This window comes from Zootoca vivipara, chromosome 11 (genome assembly GCF_965207765.1).
Source record: "Zootoca vivipara chromosome 11, rZooViv2.hap1.1, whole genome shotgun sequence".
NCBI classification, from domain to species: Eukaryota; Metazoa; Chordata; class Lepidosauria; order Squamata; family Lacertidae; genus Zootoca; species Zootoca vivipara.
Window position 1 is genome coordinate 36148934 of NC_142594.1, and position 17320 is coordinate 36166253.

Here is a 17320-nt window from a genome sequence, read left to right on the forward strand (position 1 = left end):
CTGCATTTAGCTAGCCTATCCGAAAGCAGAAGAAGGTTTTTGTGGACCTCAACTCCAGCCATGTTGTAGGTCTCGTATCTGATAAAAGTAATAAGAGATGCCATTGGCTGTAACTTAGAATTATCTAATTAATAGGCCAGGTCAGAATATTTCAGCCACTTTGTGTCCTGGTGCGATTATTTTTGGATAGAAATGTGCTTATTAATTTATTAGTTAAAATTTATATCCCTCCTTCCCTCCCAAAGGGCCTTCACACTTTCTTGGCTTAAGTAATAGCTGGAAAGATGATAAAATTTGAAGAGACTGGAAGGTTTGAGTGCATCTCTTATATCCTGTTTTTGCTGACTAGTGCATTTTCAGAGGAAAGCTGAGAGGAAAGCTGTTAAGATTTAGTGATTTTCTAAGCAATATTGTTGTTGTCTCCAAATGCCCTAGGACGAGAGGAGGAAGTGACCTCGAATCTCTTAAAAGGCACTCTGTGCACTTATCGGCCTACTCTATATGCTGCTGCAACCTGTCCAATAACATCAAATAGGCTTCCATGCTCAAAGAGCCATGCAAGCTTTGCCCAGATGAAGCCTCTGTCATATAAAACCTTTCATTGCGCTGTCACCACTGACAGACAGTTGCTTTTCCAGCTAATTAAGCACCGACCTTTGTGTTAGACAGAGCTTTTAACATACGGTTCTACCAAGCACTACCTAAATTATATTAAGTAAATTAGTCCTTTTTGACAAACAGCTGATTTCCCTAGGTAGGCTTGAAAAATGACTCTGAGGCTATGGAGCCTTACCAACTTAGGCTTTCACAGTATTAAGTCAATGCAAAAACTCCTATACATTTTAAATAAGGTCATTTTTTTTCAATCCAACGATTCCTAGACAACCTAATCAACTTTGAGCAGAACAAGGAGACCTCACAACTTCTTCTTTTTTTAAAAAAAAACACCCTGCTTTTCTCTTCACTCAAAAGAAAGCAACTGTATAAACATGACATTATTCCAATTGTTAAAACACAAATTAACAAAACTATGCAGCAAAGCAAAGAGCAGCCTTTGAAATTGGTACATTAAGCAGCGACAGAATCAAACGCTTGTTCAGAAAAGGAATTTTTGAGTTGCCATTGGAACACAAGTAAAGGGGGAAGAGAACTTGAATTTCCTAGAGCAGAAAGGCAAGGCGCCACCAGAGGAAAAGCCACCAACTCTGCCTCAGAAGGCAATGGCACATGTTAGAGGGCCGCAACAGCCAACCTTACTAGACAGGCAGATTCACAAGAGAGAAGAAAAGTTCTTCAAGCAATGCACTCATGCTTCAGTACACTAACCCAGAGGTGCTTTTCAGAAACTGACAAAATAAAAACTATGCAGGGAATCGGAGGAGATGGATAACAGGTTTTTTTTTAACAGCATAAGCTTTCATTGATTAGAGTCCACTTCATCAAATGCATGCAAGAGGGGAGAGGGCAAGTGTGTGAAGCAATGAGCAGGCCCCAAAATTGAAGTTGCTAATGATTTGGCTGGGATACAGAGACCGGGTACATTGAGCAGCTTGGGTACACCAAATAAGATTTCTAAATGCCCACCACCACCACCACAATTAACTTCCATGCCATTATCACAAACTGCCTCCCCTCAGTTTCAAAAGAAGCTAGGAACATGAGAAGGTGCCTTACACCAGGCCACACCATTAGTCCATCTGGCTCAGTATTGTCAACATGGATTGGAAGCAGCTTTCCAGGGTTGCAACCAGTAGTCCTTACCAGCACTCTCTGGGTTTACTGGAGATGGAACTTTTCACATGCAAAGCATGTACTCTACCACTGAACGATGGCCCTTCCCTATGACTTCGTGTTTTATTTGACATGTATTGTGGTGGGCTGCTGAGAGACTTGGATCTGTCTTGGGCAAGCAGAACAAATCGTATGTTATTTGGATCCGAATCATCAAATGTAAGAATTACTGTAGAATCCTATACAGTGGTACCTCTACTTACGAATTTAATGTGTTCCGAACGCACATTCGTAAGTAGAAAAAAATTGTAAGTCGAATCCCATAGGAATGCATTGGGAGAAAAAATTCGTAAGTCGAAGCAACCCTATCTAAAAATTCGTAAGTAGAAAAAAATCCTATCTAAACTGCATCCAAGCTGGCGGACGGAGCTTCGTTCGTAAGTAGAAACATTCGTAAGTAGAGTTATTCATAAGTAGAGGTACCACTGTATCATTGCGTGCGTGCATTTTGTTCTGTTTTTTATGTTGCAGAATGAGGGACAGTCCTCTAAATCATGCTACGTGATAAAAATAAAAGGAGTAGTGGTGGTTGTTATTTATTACTGCTAGAATCATCATCATTATTATTTATTGAATATAATTTATTAAATTTATAACCTACTCTTCCTCTCAAATGAGCCCAGGGCAGCAAACACATGATAAAACAGTAAAAACAAAAAAAAACCACAAATGCACTTGTATCAGAAAGTCATCCCTAATCAGTCTGTGCTTTTCATAAATTTATCTTTCCTGGTCCAATGGCTTTCTGTAAAGCTATACGATACAATTTTAAATCCCCTCTTTAATAACTTTCCATGCTGTAACTTGAATAATTTACTCAGGCAGCTCAGAAGACAGTGTCTTATGTTTCAAGCTGTAGAGTCTTTCCGGAAATGCCAAACCCCTCCCACAAAGGAAAGATTAAGTAGTTCAGGAAACTGTAGGTTTAGAACATTCTTGCTGGGCCACAATGAATCAACAGAGAGCAAATGTAACCATCAGAAAACTGGGTCATAGACAGTATAAGCCAGCTCTTGCCAAATGTCTGTGCAAGCCTATTCAAAAATATGCTTGGTTTACATTTGCGATTTACTCAGGGTATTAGTGAAAATGATAAAATATCCTGTTCAGTGGGAGTCCATTCAAGCTTTGAATCTGTGGGATGCTTTGAACTTACCCTGTGTTTCTTTCCAAGTTGTACTGAAGCATGACTGGAGTTGATGTTTGATCCCAGAAATGCTTCCTGGCTTGCAGTTATCTATCTTGTTACTTTCCCTTTCTTTTTCTTTCTTCCTGTAACTTTGGAGCAGGGGTGGCAGCAATCCACAGTGCAACATTTACTGAGAGAGCAGTATTTTACTGGCACCTGGAAATGTATTACCTAGTGAATCTAGCTGCAGCATTGGTCAGATGCGTGCTTTAGACTGGTGTGGGAGGGGGGACTGATCTTCCCTATTGTTCATGAGCTCCAACTCCCATCACTTCCAGTCAGCGTGGCCAGTGGTCAGTGACGATGGGAGCTGTAGTCCAACAGCATCGGGGAGGGAGGGCTACACTTTCCCCATCCCTGCTTTCAATGAAACAGCGAATGCAATCTGACAACAGGTGTTGATTGCAGTATGTATACTTTGTGCCCACCGGCTTGAACAGGTGGATGGCAGAAGCCACCTGTCAATCGAGTGACATCATTATGATATCAAACAGCTGATAGGTGGGTTGTTCCACCCACTTGTGAAAAGCTTTTGCACAGCATTTCAGCCAGCTGGTTATTGGGTGCTTAGGAACTGCAACACAAGGGGCTTGCTCAACACCAAGTACCCAAAAGCTCTTAAAAGAAATTCTGCATCTTTGCACAATTCAAGATATGACTGTGAGCTAGAATTTAAAGCAGAAGAGGGCAAATGCTTTATGAGCTTGATGATGGAATAATTAGCAAACACACATACGCAAATAAATACTGTGCACTTTACAGAGTTAAGGTAGCCCCATGGCACAGAGTGAGCAAGCATGCATGGAATTGCAGTGTAAGAGACAGAACTATAAACCAGAAAGACTCCTTGTCTTCCACATAATGTTAGCAACAGGCTTTATGTCCTCCCCACCTCTCAAAAGTGGCCTGAAGATCCCAGCTGACGAACACTGGCCTGAATTATTTCCCTAACAATATGGCCCCTGACTTTTGTACCTCATGGGAATCTATTCTTCTCTTAGCCTTTATGGTTTTTTTTTCTGTATTCTTTTGCAGTTCTTTGATTCATTATTAAAACCTGGTGATGAGATTAATTTTCCTTCAGTAATTCTTTGAAGCTCTGGCAGCACCTAATTAACTCTGGCATGTATTAACTTTTCAGCTGTGGCTGACATGATTCTGCTCTTTTGTTTCTTTATTATAGGTTTTATATATACAGGGGAAGTTGTGCATCGAATGCTCACAGCTACGCAATACATCGCACCTTTGATGGCCAACTTTGACCCTAGTGTGTCAAGAAACTCAACTGTCAGGTACTTTGATAATGGTAAGTATTAATCCTTCTGCCAGATTATCCTTTAGCTCTTCTTTTTTTTGTCCTTTGTAGGAAAATAAACACCGAAGACGGTTTGTAATATTTAGCTCTCAGAAATTTGATTCATCTGGTTAGCCATCCATCTGAGTCAAATACAATGGTTTAAAATAAAATAAAATAAAAATCCTTCCAGTAGCACCTTAGAGACCAACTAAGTTTGTCATAGATATGAGCTTTCGTGTGCATGCACACTTCTTCAGATACACTGAAACAGAAGATTTGCTCATCTTCTAACATTGTGTATGCCATCAAATGCCAACAGTGCCCTTCAGCTCTCTATATTGGACAAACAGGCCAAACCCTACGCCAAAGGATAAATGGACATAAATCTGACATCAGGAATCACAAGAGAGAGAAACCAGTAGGAGAACACTTCAATCTCCCAGGACATTCTATACAAGATCTCAAAGTAGCTGTCATATTACAGGAAAAAATCAGAAACAGACTGGAAAGAGAAGTTGCTGAATTGCAACTCATTACCAAGCTTAAAACCATGGAGAGACCTGGTCTGAATAAGGACATTGGATTCTTATCTCATTATACATGATAAAGCTTTCTTATGCCATCTCACCCCTTGCTTTTTCCTGCAAGACCAATTGCAGTCGTTAACAGTCATCAACAGGTTTACCACTCCTATCAGCAAATCACCCATTCCCACCACCCTTCCGAGTAATACCCCTCCCCCCTTCTGACTATACATAAGGGTCTGGTGACTTCTGTTTCAGTGTACAGTGGTGCCTCGCGAGACGAATTTAATTCGTTCTGCGAGTCAATTCGTTTTGCAAAAAAAAATCGTCTTGCAAATCGTGGTTTGCCACAGGAATGCATTGAAATTTCTTTTTTGCCCATAGGGACGCATTAATTAAATTTCAATGCATTCCTATGGGAAACCGCGATTCGCAAGACGATTTTTTCACAAAACGAATTCGTCTTGCGAGTCACCATCAGATCACAAGACACATTCGTCTTGCGAAAAATTCATCTTGCAGGGCATTCGTCTTGCGAGGTACCACTGTATTTGAAGAAGTGTGCATGCACACAAAAGCTCATACCTATGACAAATTTAGTTGGTCTCTAAGGTGCTACTGGAATGAATTATTTTATATTTTTTGTTTCGACTACGTCAGACCAACACGGCTACCTACCTGTAAATGGTTTTAAATGTTATTGGTAGATTGTGTTGGCAAACATCCAATATTACAATCCACCCAAGCTGCTAAAGTCCTAAATCTTACTTTAGTCATGAATCTCAATTAACTTCATCAGCTGAAAAAGACAACCCTCTAATCTTCCAAAAGTATATGCTCCCTCTGGTACCATCAGTAGCCTACATTAAATAGGAACCATTTTTATGCTTAGAGTCATATTTCACCCAGAGGTAGAGCATGCCTGAGGTTAATAACCCTCATCAAGATGGTGTGCAAAGTGCTCCTATATTATAATCTAATAAGCCTTACTTTACCTATAGCTCCCAAAGGTCAAATACCTGGTACAGAATTTTATGTGATAGAATGCTTCTACTTGGCATGGATACCTGTATATTGGCTTATTAATCTGGGGTGTTGATGATCTTTCTAACTGGGGAGGGGGCAGCCTTGCACTGCCCTTTCCCAAGTTCCTTCTCAAGCCCTTTAAAGCACCATCTAGCCATGGATTAAGATCCTGGCTAGTTCCAATCCTGATAACTGGAATTTCCCAGTTTGGCCATAATAGCCAAACTGGGTTAATTAGCTCAGGAAGGTTGAATCGCAGTATTCCAGGAAAAGAGGAGCCAAGAGGCAGCACAGTGATGGAACACATACATACAAGGCTGGTGAAAGTCTTGCCTGAATCACTCCAAAGTTGAAGCCCCACTACCCAAAATGCCCATCTGTACCAAATCCCCCCACAATGAATCCTCATGGGGAACACTGTATTGAGCTGGCTATTGGAGGAGGCACTAGTTGGGGCCTGAGTAATTTCAGGCTTTATAAGTTATTACCACTTTGAATAGGTCTCTGTAATTCTTAGCAAGCCAATGTAGTGCTTTTAGGATCGCTGTTATATTCTCCCATCTTGCTGCCCCAGCTAATGACATGCCAACAGCAAGGGTGTACCCACCACGGGGCAAGTTAGGGCAGCTGCCCTACTCTAGAAGCAGGGCTGGTGGGCAGAGGCGGAGCACAGCCCGGCGGAGCGCGAGTTCGCCATTCCCGCCGCGCCGCACCCTCCCTCCAGCTCCCCGGCGCGCCCACAGGCAAGGCCAAGCACGGCGGGGAACCAGCGAGTGCGGTGCGGTGGGCGGGAACACCGAACTCGCGCTCTGCTGGGCTGGGCTCCGCCTCCGCCCACCAGCCCTGCTTCTAGGGAGGGGCACAGCCCGGCGGAGCGCAAGTTCGCCGTTCCCGCCCGCCGCGCTGCGCCCTCCCTCCAGCTCCCCGTCGCGCCCTCTGGCAAGGCCAAGCGCGGCGGGGAACCAGAGAGCGCGGCGCGGCGGGCAGGAACGCTGAACTCGCGCTCCGCCGGGCTGGGCTCTGCCTCCGCCCACCAGCCCTGCTTCTAGGGAGGGGCACAGCCCGGCGGAGCGCGAGTTCGTCGTTCCCGCCCACTTTGTGGCCCCTCCCCTTCCGTGCCTTGGCCCCTCCCCTTCCCCCCCCCTAGTTTTGATCCTGGGTACGCCCATGGCCAACAGCATTCTAAACTTGCTGTAGCTTCCAGATAGTTTTCATGGGCAGCCCCATGTAATCTCAGTGCAAAGTCATCAGAGCATGAATTACTGATACCTGCTTATCTTGGTTCAGGAACAGCCATAGTTAGTGAACCAACTGGCGCTGGAAATAGGCAATCTTCGACAGTGAGGCCACCTGAGTCTCTAGTGGCAACATCATGTCAAGGAATGTACTCTCCGGTTTCGTTACCGGGAAATGAATGTATACCTATCTCTTGTCAAATCACCAAATAGGCTATATAATTTTGTGGGCCGATATATGCACATATTGCATATGCATAATAACCAAATATTTGCGAGACAAAATGAATATTTGTATGGAAGAATTGCTTTTAAATAAAATAGAAGCAACCCGATCAATATTCAGAAAGTAAATTGCAAACATGTCTGTCTGTTTCACACCATCCAGTGATGCGCTATGCAGTGAAATAATTTATGCAGTGAGATTGTGAAAGTTCCATTTGAAGATAACATAATGAACATGCTTCAATTTCCCCCCTTAAATGACTTGCTTTATTTCCACCAAAGTGCTTGAAAGAAACAAGAATAAATTACAGCGTGTTGTTGTTGAACTATTATCGTGATGCTTTAAGATTTTCTCCACGGTGCATTGAGCTTGAATCACACTGACCCATTTTGAGTTATCGTTAGGTCACTCTGACAAGGAAAACTTGAGATGTGAATCAAAGCATATGCTGTGAGGGAATGAGTCAGTTCAGAGTCCAAAAGGCATTTTTTGTAAGCACATGCCTGAAATAAACTCTGATATATTTACTAAAGAGGAGTTGCATTCCGCTATTGTTTACTCAGAGTATACCTGTTGAAATTAAAAACCTTGGGGACATTTTAGTTTAGAGAAAAGGAGTAAGAGGTGACATGATAGAAGATTATAAAATTCTGCATGGCACAGAGAAAGTGAATAGAAAGAAGTTTTTCTCCCTCTTTAGTAACACTAGAACATGTCGACATCCAACAATGCTGAATGTTGGAAGTTTGGGTACAGATTAAAAAAAATACTTATTAAACTATGGAACTCACACCCACAAGAGGCACCAACTTGGTTGGCTTTAAAAGAGGGTTGGGTGGCCATCTTCTGCCTCCAGTCAGAGGCAGTAATCCTCCTGAATACCAGTTGCTGGAAACCACAGGAGGGCAGAGTGCTCTTGTTCTTCAGTTCTGCTTGCAGGTTTCTCACGGGTATCAGGGGGGCTATTGTGAGAACAGGATGCTGGACTACATGGGCTACTGGCCTGACCCAGCAGGCTTTTCTTACATTTTATGGCCATGGCCAACTTAGGACCAGGACACAGGTGGCGCTGTGGGTTAAACCACAGAGCCTAGGGCTTGCTGATCAGAAGGTCGGCGGTTCGAATCCCTGCCACGGGGTGAGCTTCCGTTGCTTGGTCCCAGCCCCTGCCAACCTAGCAGTTCGAAAGCACGTCAAAGTGCAAGTAGATAAATAGGTACCGCTCCAAGCGGGAAGGTAAATGGCGTTTCCGTGTGCTGCTCTGGTTTGCCAGAAGCGGCTTTGTCATGCTGGCCACATGACCTGGAAGCTGTACACCTGATCCCTCGGCCAATAATGCGAGATGAGCGCCACCACCCCAGAGTCGGTCACGACTGGACCTAATGGTCAGGGGTCCCTTTACCTTTAACTTAGGTCCAGTAATTTCAAGTGGTCTACACTGACTGAGAGTTGATTGAATACAACCTAATGCCTTTTGTATTTAGGATGATATCAGGATTTGCCCCGCTTTTACTGTTTTAAAAGAGGTAATCCATCATGATCAGGCCAGAATCTTGCCAAGGCAACAAATGAAGGACAATATTAGGAATATAATGGATATAATAGAATATTTACAAGTAAGAAATGAAAAACAAGCAGTCTTAATGTAGAGAAAGCAGAGATGCAGAGAAAGCATTTGATAATGTCTCCTGGGATTTTATGTTTAAAGTTTTGGAGTACATGAGCTGTGGAGACACTTTTATAAAAGGAGTCAAGGCAATAATACCGAACAGTCAGCAAAACTGATAGTAAATGATGTGTTGATTGACTGAGAATTGTAAAATAACTAAGGGAATAAGACAAGGCTGCCCATTGTCACCCTTGTTTATATTTAAAAAAGGATTTGCCCCACTTTTGTAGGGCATGCTAGTTACCTGGGAATACATTTTCAAGCTGCTGATCCAACAAAAAGACACAACAGGAATTTTAGATTCAGGACTGCAAGTACTGGGGGTTTCCAACACATGTTAATCCACAATGCCAGGGCTTTGCTCAGCATGGCAAGATGGTTTGAGCACATAACTTTGATCCTGGCCTAACTCACTGACTGACAATTAGCTTTGAGCCCAATTCAAAGTGCTGGTTTTCACCTATAAAGCCTGAAGCTGCTCAGGACTGCAGTACCTCAAGGACCGCCTCTCCCCATATAAACCAACCTGGACTCTGCAGTCATCACCTGAGGCCCTTCTTTGTGTGCCTGCTTCATGAGAGGTCCAGAGGGTAGCAACATGAGAACAGGCCTTTTCGGCGGGTGGTCCCTCTTTGTGGAATGCTCTCCCTAGGGAGGTTTGGCTGGTGCCTTCATTATTTTTAGGCTCCAGGTGAAAAGGTTCCTCTTTGTTTTTGTTTTAACTATTTGTTTGCTTTTTATTTTGTATTTTTATCTTGTGAACAGCCCTGAGACGAAGGGCAGGGTATAAATCTTAACAATAGGCTGCATCCAGCTTGGTAGGTCAGAAGGAGTGCAGACTTACAGTTTGGTCCATGGGGATTCAACAAAACAATGTGCATAAAGAATAGTGGGACAACTAAGATGTTCAACACCATTATTAATATGGGCATCATCCATAAATTCATGGTGATTCTACTTAGCCAGTGTAGTTAATGTTTACCACCAATGATGTATATTATTTAATACCTTGCCACTCTGAAAGCTTGCAATACATAAGAAAAGATAATCTTATGCATAATAAATGGACGGGGTGAAAATGGAATGCTTTAAATATTAACATTTCTGTGTCAGCATTTTGGTAAACATCCTTAAGTTTTATAGGCAGTGAGTTATGAACTAAATAACACAATGAAAATCCTATGATGAAAGAAAGTGAGCAGTTTTGATTTAGAGGAAACAATATTTTAAGCAATTGCACACACAGAGAGGGTTTTTTTTTTATAAAGAAAATATGTAGCATCATTGTTTCACTCAGCCCTTAGGTACCAGAGTATCAATCCTGACCACTTGTGTGCATCTTCATTCACTCATGTATCACCTTTCTGCCAAAGCTCTCAGGGAGGTTTGCAGTGGAAAGCAATGTCTTACAAATTATGATACAAGAGGACGAAGGAACAAGGAGGGATGAGGAAAATAAGGAGAGGTGAAGCCAAATGGCAGTTGATCCCAATGGAGGAAGGCTTTGGCTGGCCCATCACCTCTCCTCAGATTCAGGCAGGTGGCACATCTGTGGATGGAGGCAGTTCTGCATCTGGCATTTATTATCCCAATGGTATAATAGTTCATTTGAGGAGCATTGTTATCACCAAACCCTACATCAGTCACAGATCTAAAGGATATATAATGCCTCTTCACAAAGTTGCAGTATTAATTAAGCTTTGTAATTTGCTGTTGCAAGGCAAGGGGTAGCCACTGGCTTCAATTGCATTAAAGGAGATTGGACAAATTCATAGAGTTGGGGTGACCAGCATGGCACCCATGGGTGCTTGAGTACCTCTTGGGGTGTTCATGGAACATGTTAGTGATTACCCCCTCAAAAATCCACACCGTGTGAAAAAGACGTGTTTTTTCTTGCTGCTCAGTTCCTGTTTGTACTCTCTTGGGCTCTCTGACATTGAAAACACCCCCTTTTAGCATATTCACATTTCATTGGATGCCAGGATTGTGCACCCACCTTCCCTTCTGTTTTCCGCTGAGGGGGCGGGTGATGTTTGGAGGTGTATTTGAACACCCCTCAGTCAAGTTATCTTCTACTCTGCAGGCTAAGCATGTCTGAACAATAGATAAAGCTCTATCTACTGTAAGGCCTATTTAGCAATAGTGGCAGTGGTGATAATATTGCTATAAAGTTATATTTTGTATGGTATGAGGTGCTGCTGAATGGCTACCCTATAATTTACGACGACATTTTCCTCTCCTCTTCGCAACTTTGGACTTGACAGGTACTGCATTGGTTGTCCAGTGGGATCACGTACATCTACAGGATAATTACAATCTGGGCAGTTTCACATTTCAAGCAACACTTCTCAACGATGGGCGTATCATATTTGGCTATAAAGAGGTGAGTTCAAGCACAGAAATGATTTACTAAATTTAAAACCCTGCTCCGTTCAAGCAGCTGAAATATTTAAAAAGCGACAGCCCCAATGCTTTGCCATCTTAAGGCAGAATACTATTGTTCAAAGGATGCTCTTTGCCCATTTAAGAGATTGCTGTAGGGAACAGTCAGGGTCATCCCAGGAGAGAGGGTGGACTAGAGACAAAACCACACAGTGCCTCCCTTGCCTCCCAGTAACATTTTTACACAGACCAAATCTGCCTCCAGAACTAATCCAGGAAATGAAGAAGCTATTGCAGAAAACATTGGGAGGTATGGTGCAGTGGCTAGTGGTTTTAGTGAGGAATTATTCTCCCCACAAGAAAGAAAAAGGAACAAAGAGTGTGCAGAAAATTACTTTGACTGTTAACTGACTATAGAGTACAGATATAATGCCATTTGTTTAAGATTACTTGCAATGGTTTTTTTTTATTTAGCGCAAATAAACATTACTGAGCTAGTTGAATCCTCCTTTTTGAATGCAGCTGAGCCCCCTCCTCCCACACCAACCCTTTCCTGGAGCTGCAGAGGGGCTTCTGGGTATCCATGCAGCCTCTGCCCTGGCACTGGGCGAGTTGACATCGCAATTTGGCGCCAGGCTGATTTCATGATGGAAAGCTTAGAGGAGAGTTTGGATGGTGTTAGAGCAATCTAATGGGTGTAAATAGTACTCTGCTCACAAGGGAGTCCCTCTGTGTGCAATATAGCATCAAAGAAGATTACTGCAGCTTCTTCTAAGAGACGGCATGAGGGAAACCGGCAATCCCATTTTATGGAATAAATATTGTGTACTAACTTGCCCTGGTATTTCACTGCTCACATCCCTAGGCCCTTTAATGTGACAGTTTGGCCGTCTTTTTAGTTAAATATACCGTACTGGCCTGAATATAAGCCTCACTTTTTCCCTCAGATTCCAACTGTGAAAAGTTAAAGTGTGGCTTATATTCTCGACCTTACGGTATGCAGCCAGGAGCACAGGGCAAACAGCACCAGGAGCGCATCAAAACGGTGACCACCCCACACATAGTCCCCCATCCTCTCCCCCAAGGCTGGGAAGGGAGAGAGCAAGGAAGGGGAAAGGCTGCTGGCAACACAGCGCAGCTCCCCACCCCCCCAAAAAGTATGCAGCCAAGAGCAGCAAGGAAGGGAGCGTCTTATATTCGGGTATTTTTTCTTTTCCTCTCTCCAATTTTAAAGGTGCAGCTTATATTCAGGTGCGTCTTATATTTGGGCCAATACGGTAATAGCTCTGTGTGCTCTCCCATACGATTTGGATTTGGTTTGGAGGGTTCAAGCCCCTTACAAGCTTAGCACCCATGGAAATAAGAGGTGAGGTCCTGTGTTGCCCAATGCAAGGTGGTTCTTTTAATGAGATTTGGAAGCAATAAAAACACAAGTGAATGAGAAGATTAAATATTTTATTCTAAACAGCAAGCATTATATACTTTACCAAGTCAGCACTTCGATCTGCCACTGGGAATTTCTCAAGAAGTGGCGAAGGGACCCCTCGGTAGCCTTTGTTTGCACGGCCCTTCGATCAGTCCGCCCACAAGCTTCTCAGAACTATGCCCAAAAACCATCCGATTTATAGATAGCTAACTTGTTAGCCTACGTGCCTTGCCCGACTAGCTAGTGCAGATTATTAATTAACTAGCCCCCTCTTCCAATACGACACATTCCTCCAAACAATGTCTACCATCAAAGAAGGTCAGAAGGTACCCATCACCATCACTTCTTCCTTCCACCAGATGATACATTAAAGGCTGCTCTCAGCCATCAAATAACTTCAAGAACATGTTGTTTGTGAAATAATCTCAGGCTGTGGATTGGCCCTGCCTACCAAGGCTTGTCCTTAAGCTGTTTTAGACCAGAATGACTTCCTTGTCTGTCTGGTACTATGTCTGGGCAGCAAGGTGTTTTTGGCTCTGGTTTGGCTTTGTGTGGGCCTTAGCTGTGACACCTGGTTTAGTCCCTCCAGTTCTGATTCCTCAACTCAGCTCCTGCCTTCTGGGTCCCAGCACTCAGCTGCCCTCTGGCAGTAGCCTCTGGGTCATTCTTGTCACCCTTTGCATTTTCCTCACTCCTGCTTTGCTCATGGGACTTTCCTACTATCAATTGCTCTTCTCAGTCGGCAGCCCTTGCCAGAACAGCAGCATGACCCAATGGTGTAGACTGGGCGCTTTGATCTTGTTTCCTCTGCAACACCTATGGTTCACAGTAAAGTTTCTCAGGAGGCAGACGTGAGCACTGTGTATATTCTGGGGGACACAAATGAGCAGTTAAATGGGGGCAGGCCGTTGCAGGCCAACCAAAGTTTGTAACAAACCATAGTTGGTTTGATCCTGACTTCACTATGGTTTCTACAAACAGCTGTTTATTGTTCTTGGATAAAATGGAAACAGTGGCCTGTACGAAATATTGTTAAGCATGATTAACTATTGTGCCGCTGGAGGTGAAATTCCTGGACGATGCACAAGGCGAACCACAGTTGAAAACATTTGCATAGAATGTTTTCATGAATCAAGTATGATATTGGGCCAATCGCTGCCTCTCAGCCTAACCTACCTCACAGGGTTGTTGTGAGAATAAATGGGGAGCGGGAGAACCACTTTGAGCTTCTTGGAGGAAAGGTAGGATATAAACCTAATGGTAAATAAATAAAACCAGGTTCAAACCATATCCTAGTTTGTTAACTAGCAAAGTTTTGCGTATCCAGATGAAACAATAAACTGTTTTGTTACAAACTGTGACCAGAAGGTTTAAACCTGGTCCCATTTTGTGCAAAGAACAGAGGAAGAAGGGGAACACATGAGCCCAAAGTTCATGAAAGCATGTTGTGATGCTTGAATGTCACTTTCGTCTCTTAGCAGATAAATCATCATGGGATCCAGCCATTTCTAGCTACTTTCCAGCATCACATACCTTTGTTCATGTAGCCGAAGAAACTCTTCACACTCTATCCCAGGACTATTTTCTGTTTCCTTCCTCGCCCACAGTGCATTCTGTACAGGCAGCAAATGGTTATAACTTCTGTAATGGCTCCTTCGTGATTATATGACTGGAGGCTCATTACTGCCTAAATGAGCAGGCAAGAATTGTCGCCTTAGGAAGATTCAGAAAAAAAAATACACCAAATAATGTAGAGATATTTCAGTGGTGGTTTATTATGTGTGGAAGACTTGCAGTACTGAACATTAGCACTACTTACAAGCATTATTTTGTTCCCGCTTATGCAAAGATTAAATGATTGCTTTCTGCAATAGACAGCACAGCTCTTTAAAACAAAACTATTCTTACCGGTAGATTCACTATATTAGTCCACTTCCCTCCCTCTCTTAGCCAAAATGGGTTATCACTTTTAGTGCTTACAAAAGTTAACAGAATTTCTATGAAATATTCAGTAATAAAAACTGATTTCATTTCCCAATGTAATATAGTTTCTGTGTGGCTCTGTGTGCAGAATTGTATTAGGTGTTAGCAAAACAGCATTAAAAGGAGCCTGTTTACACAATAAGCAAGCTAAACTGTTTGAGGAAAAAATATTCATTGTACTTCAAGGTTTTGCGAGTTTCTTCCCTGCAGTGAATTGACAATGAAGCCTATAATTGGCAGGCGCAAAGTAAATTTACTTTCTCCTCGTTGATTACTGAAAGGTAGGCTAGAAATTGTAATTGCTAAAGTACTTATGAGGGATTGATTAACAAGTCCATCAAAACTGAAGTACTAAACCAGAGCCAAATCTCATAGTACACTTCAGTATTATTTTCATCAGCTCCCATCCAGCTGTCCCTTTCATTAAAAGGAAAAATAAAAGGCTTAACAGTGCTGTACAGAGAACCTAGATACTGTGAAGACAATTCAGGGTTGTGCTGGTGAGTTGAAATGCCATTACAGGTTGACATCACTGGGCTCCTGCCCTATTGGTGGGGGTTCAGATGCAACAGACTGGATTCCTCTGGCTGTTTAGCATTTGATTCTATCAATTAAATTGTAGGGTACAGGTAGAAGAGAACATTTTATATATCAGTATGCATATGGCATTTGTTTGTTTATTTTTGTCTTGCAGATTCCTGTCTCAGTGACACAGATCAGTTCAACCAATCACCCTGTGAAGGTGGGCCTATCAGATGCCTTTGTGGTTGTCCACAGGATCCAGCAAATTCCCAGTATGTTCTTTTAATGCATGCTAATGAATGTGGCGTAAGCCTGTGTGTGTGTGTGTGTGTGTGTGTGTGTGTGTGTGTGTGTGTAGGGGATGGGATGTGTGAGTGGAAAACAAATTTAAAGAGATCGAAAATATGTTTTAACTAAACAGAAAACAAAGTGCTTATGAAGTCTCAGTTTGTTAATTTAAATATAATTTCATTTTGGTTTACAACTCCCACAGTTGTTCATTGCTTCATTGTTTGTCTTGAGCCGATAAAGCCAAATGTGGATGTTAGCCGAAAGGGGGAGGTAGTATAATTCTGTATTCCACAGGATACTCCTTCATGTTTTCCAGTATAGTAATTGTATGGTTTTGGTTTTGTTGTTGTTTCTTATTTTGCCATCATCCTTCACCATTGATCATACTAGCTGAGGCTGATGGGGCTGCAACAACTAGATGGCTACCACTGGAATAGATTTGCTTTAAAGACAATTCCATACATTGTTTTCACTGTCTTGGAATTTCCCATGGGCAGTTTCTTCATTCTTTGAAGGGAGATTAAGGAGCCTATACCCGGCTAGTCACATAAATTTGTTGAAATTAACTAATCCCAGCTGCTCACGTAATTGTAACTGTTCAGATGTACAGATTTCCCTTTCATTAAGACAGCACAGTTTAGAGCAAATATAGGATACCTTCATTAAAAACCAAGGAATACATCTCACTGTGTGTTAATAATACTTTGGTACCATCATCTTTGCTTTGGCTCTCCGGTTTAGCTTTCAAAGTTAAAATTAGTATTCACTCTTCCTTTTGTTTGGCAAACTAATGATTACAGACCATCCCTTTCCAGCGTCCTTGCTGCGTATCACAGCACAGACCGTTAGAATCAACACTGTGATGGCACTTCTATGCTTAGCACTGTCATGGCCCTGATGTGTCAACCTGGGGTAGGAGGGTATGCCTTGCCTAATGAATGATATCCCTTTCTAGAAACCTGTTTCTAGAAGGTCTTATGTGTTGCAGAGGGACCTTGAACAGAGGCACAGGAGGCAGTCCCACAACTTCAGGATTTGGAAACAAAAGTACTAGCAGCTATTTGAGAATTCTCCTTTGTAAAGGGTGGGGATCCCACTTCCTATTTTAAAAAATTGTTTCTTTTGGCTCCTTTGGTATGTAATATTCAAGAAAAGGCTCATTCATAGCTGTCTTTGCAAAGCAGATACATATTTTTGAAACGGCAGGCAATATACCACTCTCCTGACAAAATAAATCAAGTTGGGCCACAGAGAGCCTATGTCAGCTTTTCCTTAAGTGTGCATGTTCTTGCATTCTTGTCTTTTCAAAGACGCTAAACGGGCCATAAATCAACCCAGTCAATTATTGCAAAAGGGAGATGGGAGAAAGTTTTCCTTAGCCTGTTTGATGGTTCTGTGGGACTATTTGTTTCTTGCAGGAGGCTTAGAGATATATAAGCATTGTTCTATATCTCCGTATACCTAAATATATAAAGGACTGAATCCCAGGCTGTGCAAGAAAGAAAATCACAAGCTCAAAAATTTACAATCAGATAAAAAGCAACAGATAAAAACACAGGAGAAACCTTAACATTTTGATGTATATTGTCAGAGGTTCTTGCGGCTACTCTTGAGTAACGATGCTCCACACCTCCTTGTCTTTAAGGTGTCTTTATTGTGCATATTATTTACAGTGCAAAGATTCTGGAAAACATGTCTGCTTAGTCCGAGTCAGAACCTCGCAATGGCTTCTTTCTGTTTCGCGCTCAACATAACAGCT

The 17320-nt window shown here is 42.5% G+C and overlaps 1 protein-coding gene across 1 annotated transcript in view; it reads left to right on the top strand.

The window, feature by feature from the left end:
* The window catches only part of PLXDC2 (plexin domain containing 2), a 234908-nt gene that overhangs the window by 170455 nt on the left and 47133 nt on the right, over positions 1–17320 (top strand). The window contains exons 5-7 of the mRNA XM_035130307.3: positions 4164–4286; positions 11222–11340; positions 15443–15542. Coding sequence (XP_034986198.2) covers positions 4164–4286; positions 11222–11340; positions 15443–15542 — 342 coding nt within the window. The remainder of the gene's footprint in view (positions 1–4163; positions 4287–11221; positions 11341–15442; positions 15543–17320) is intronic.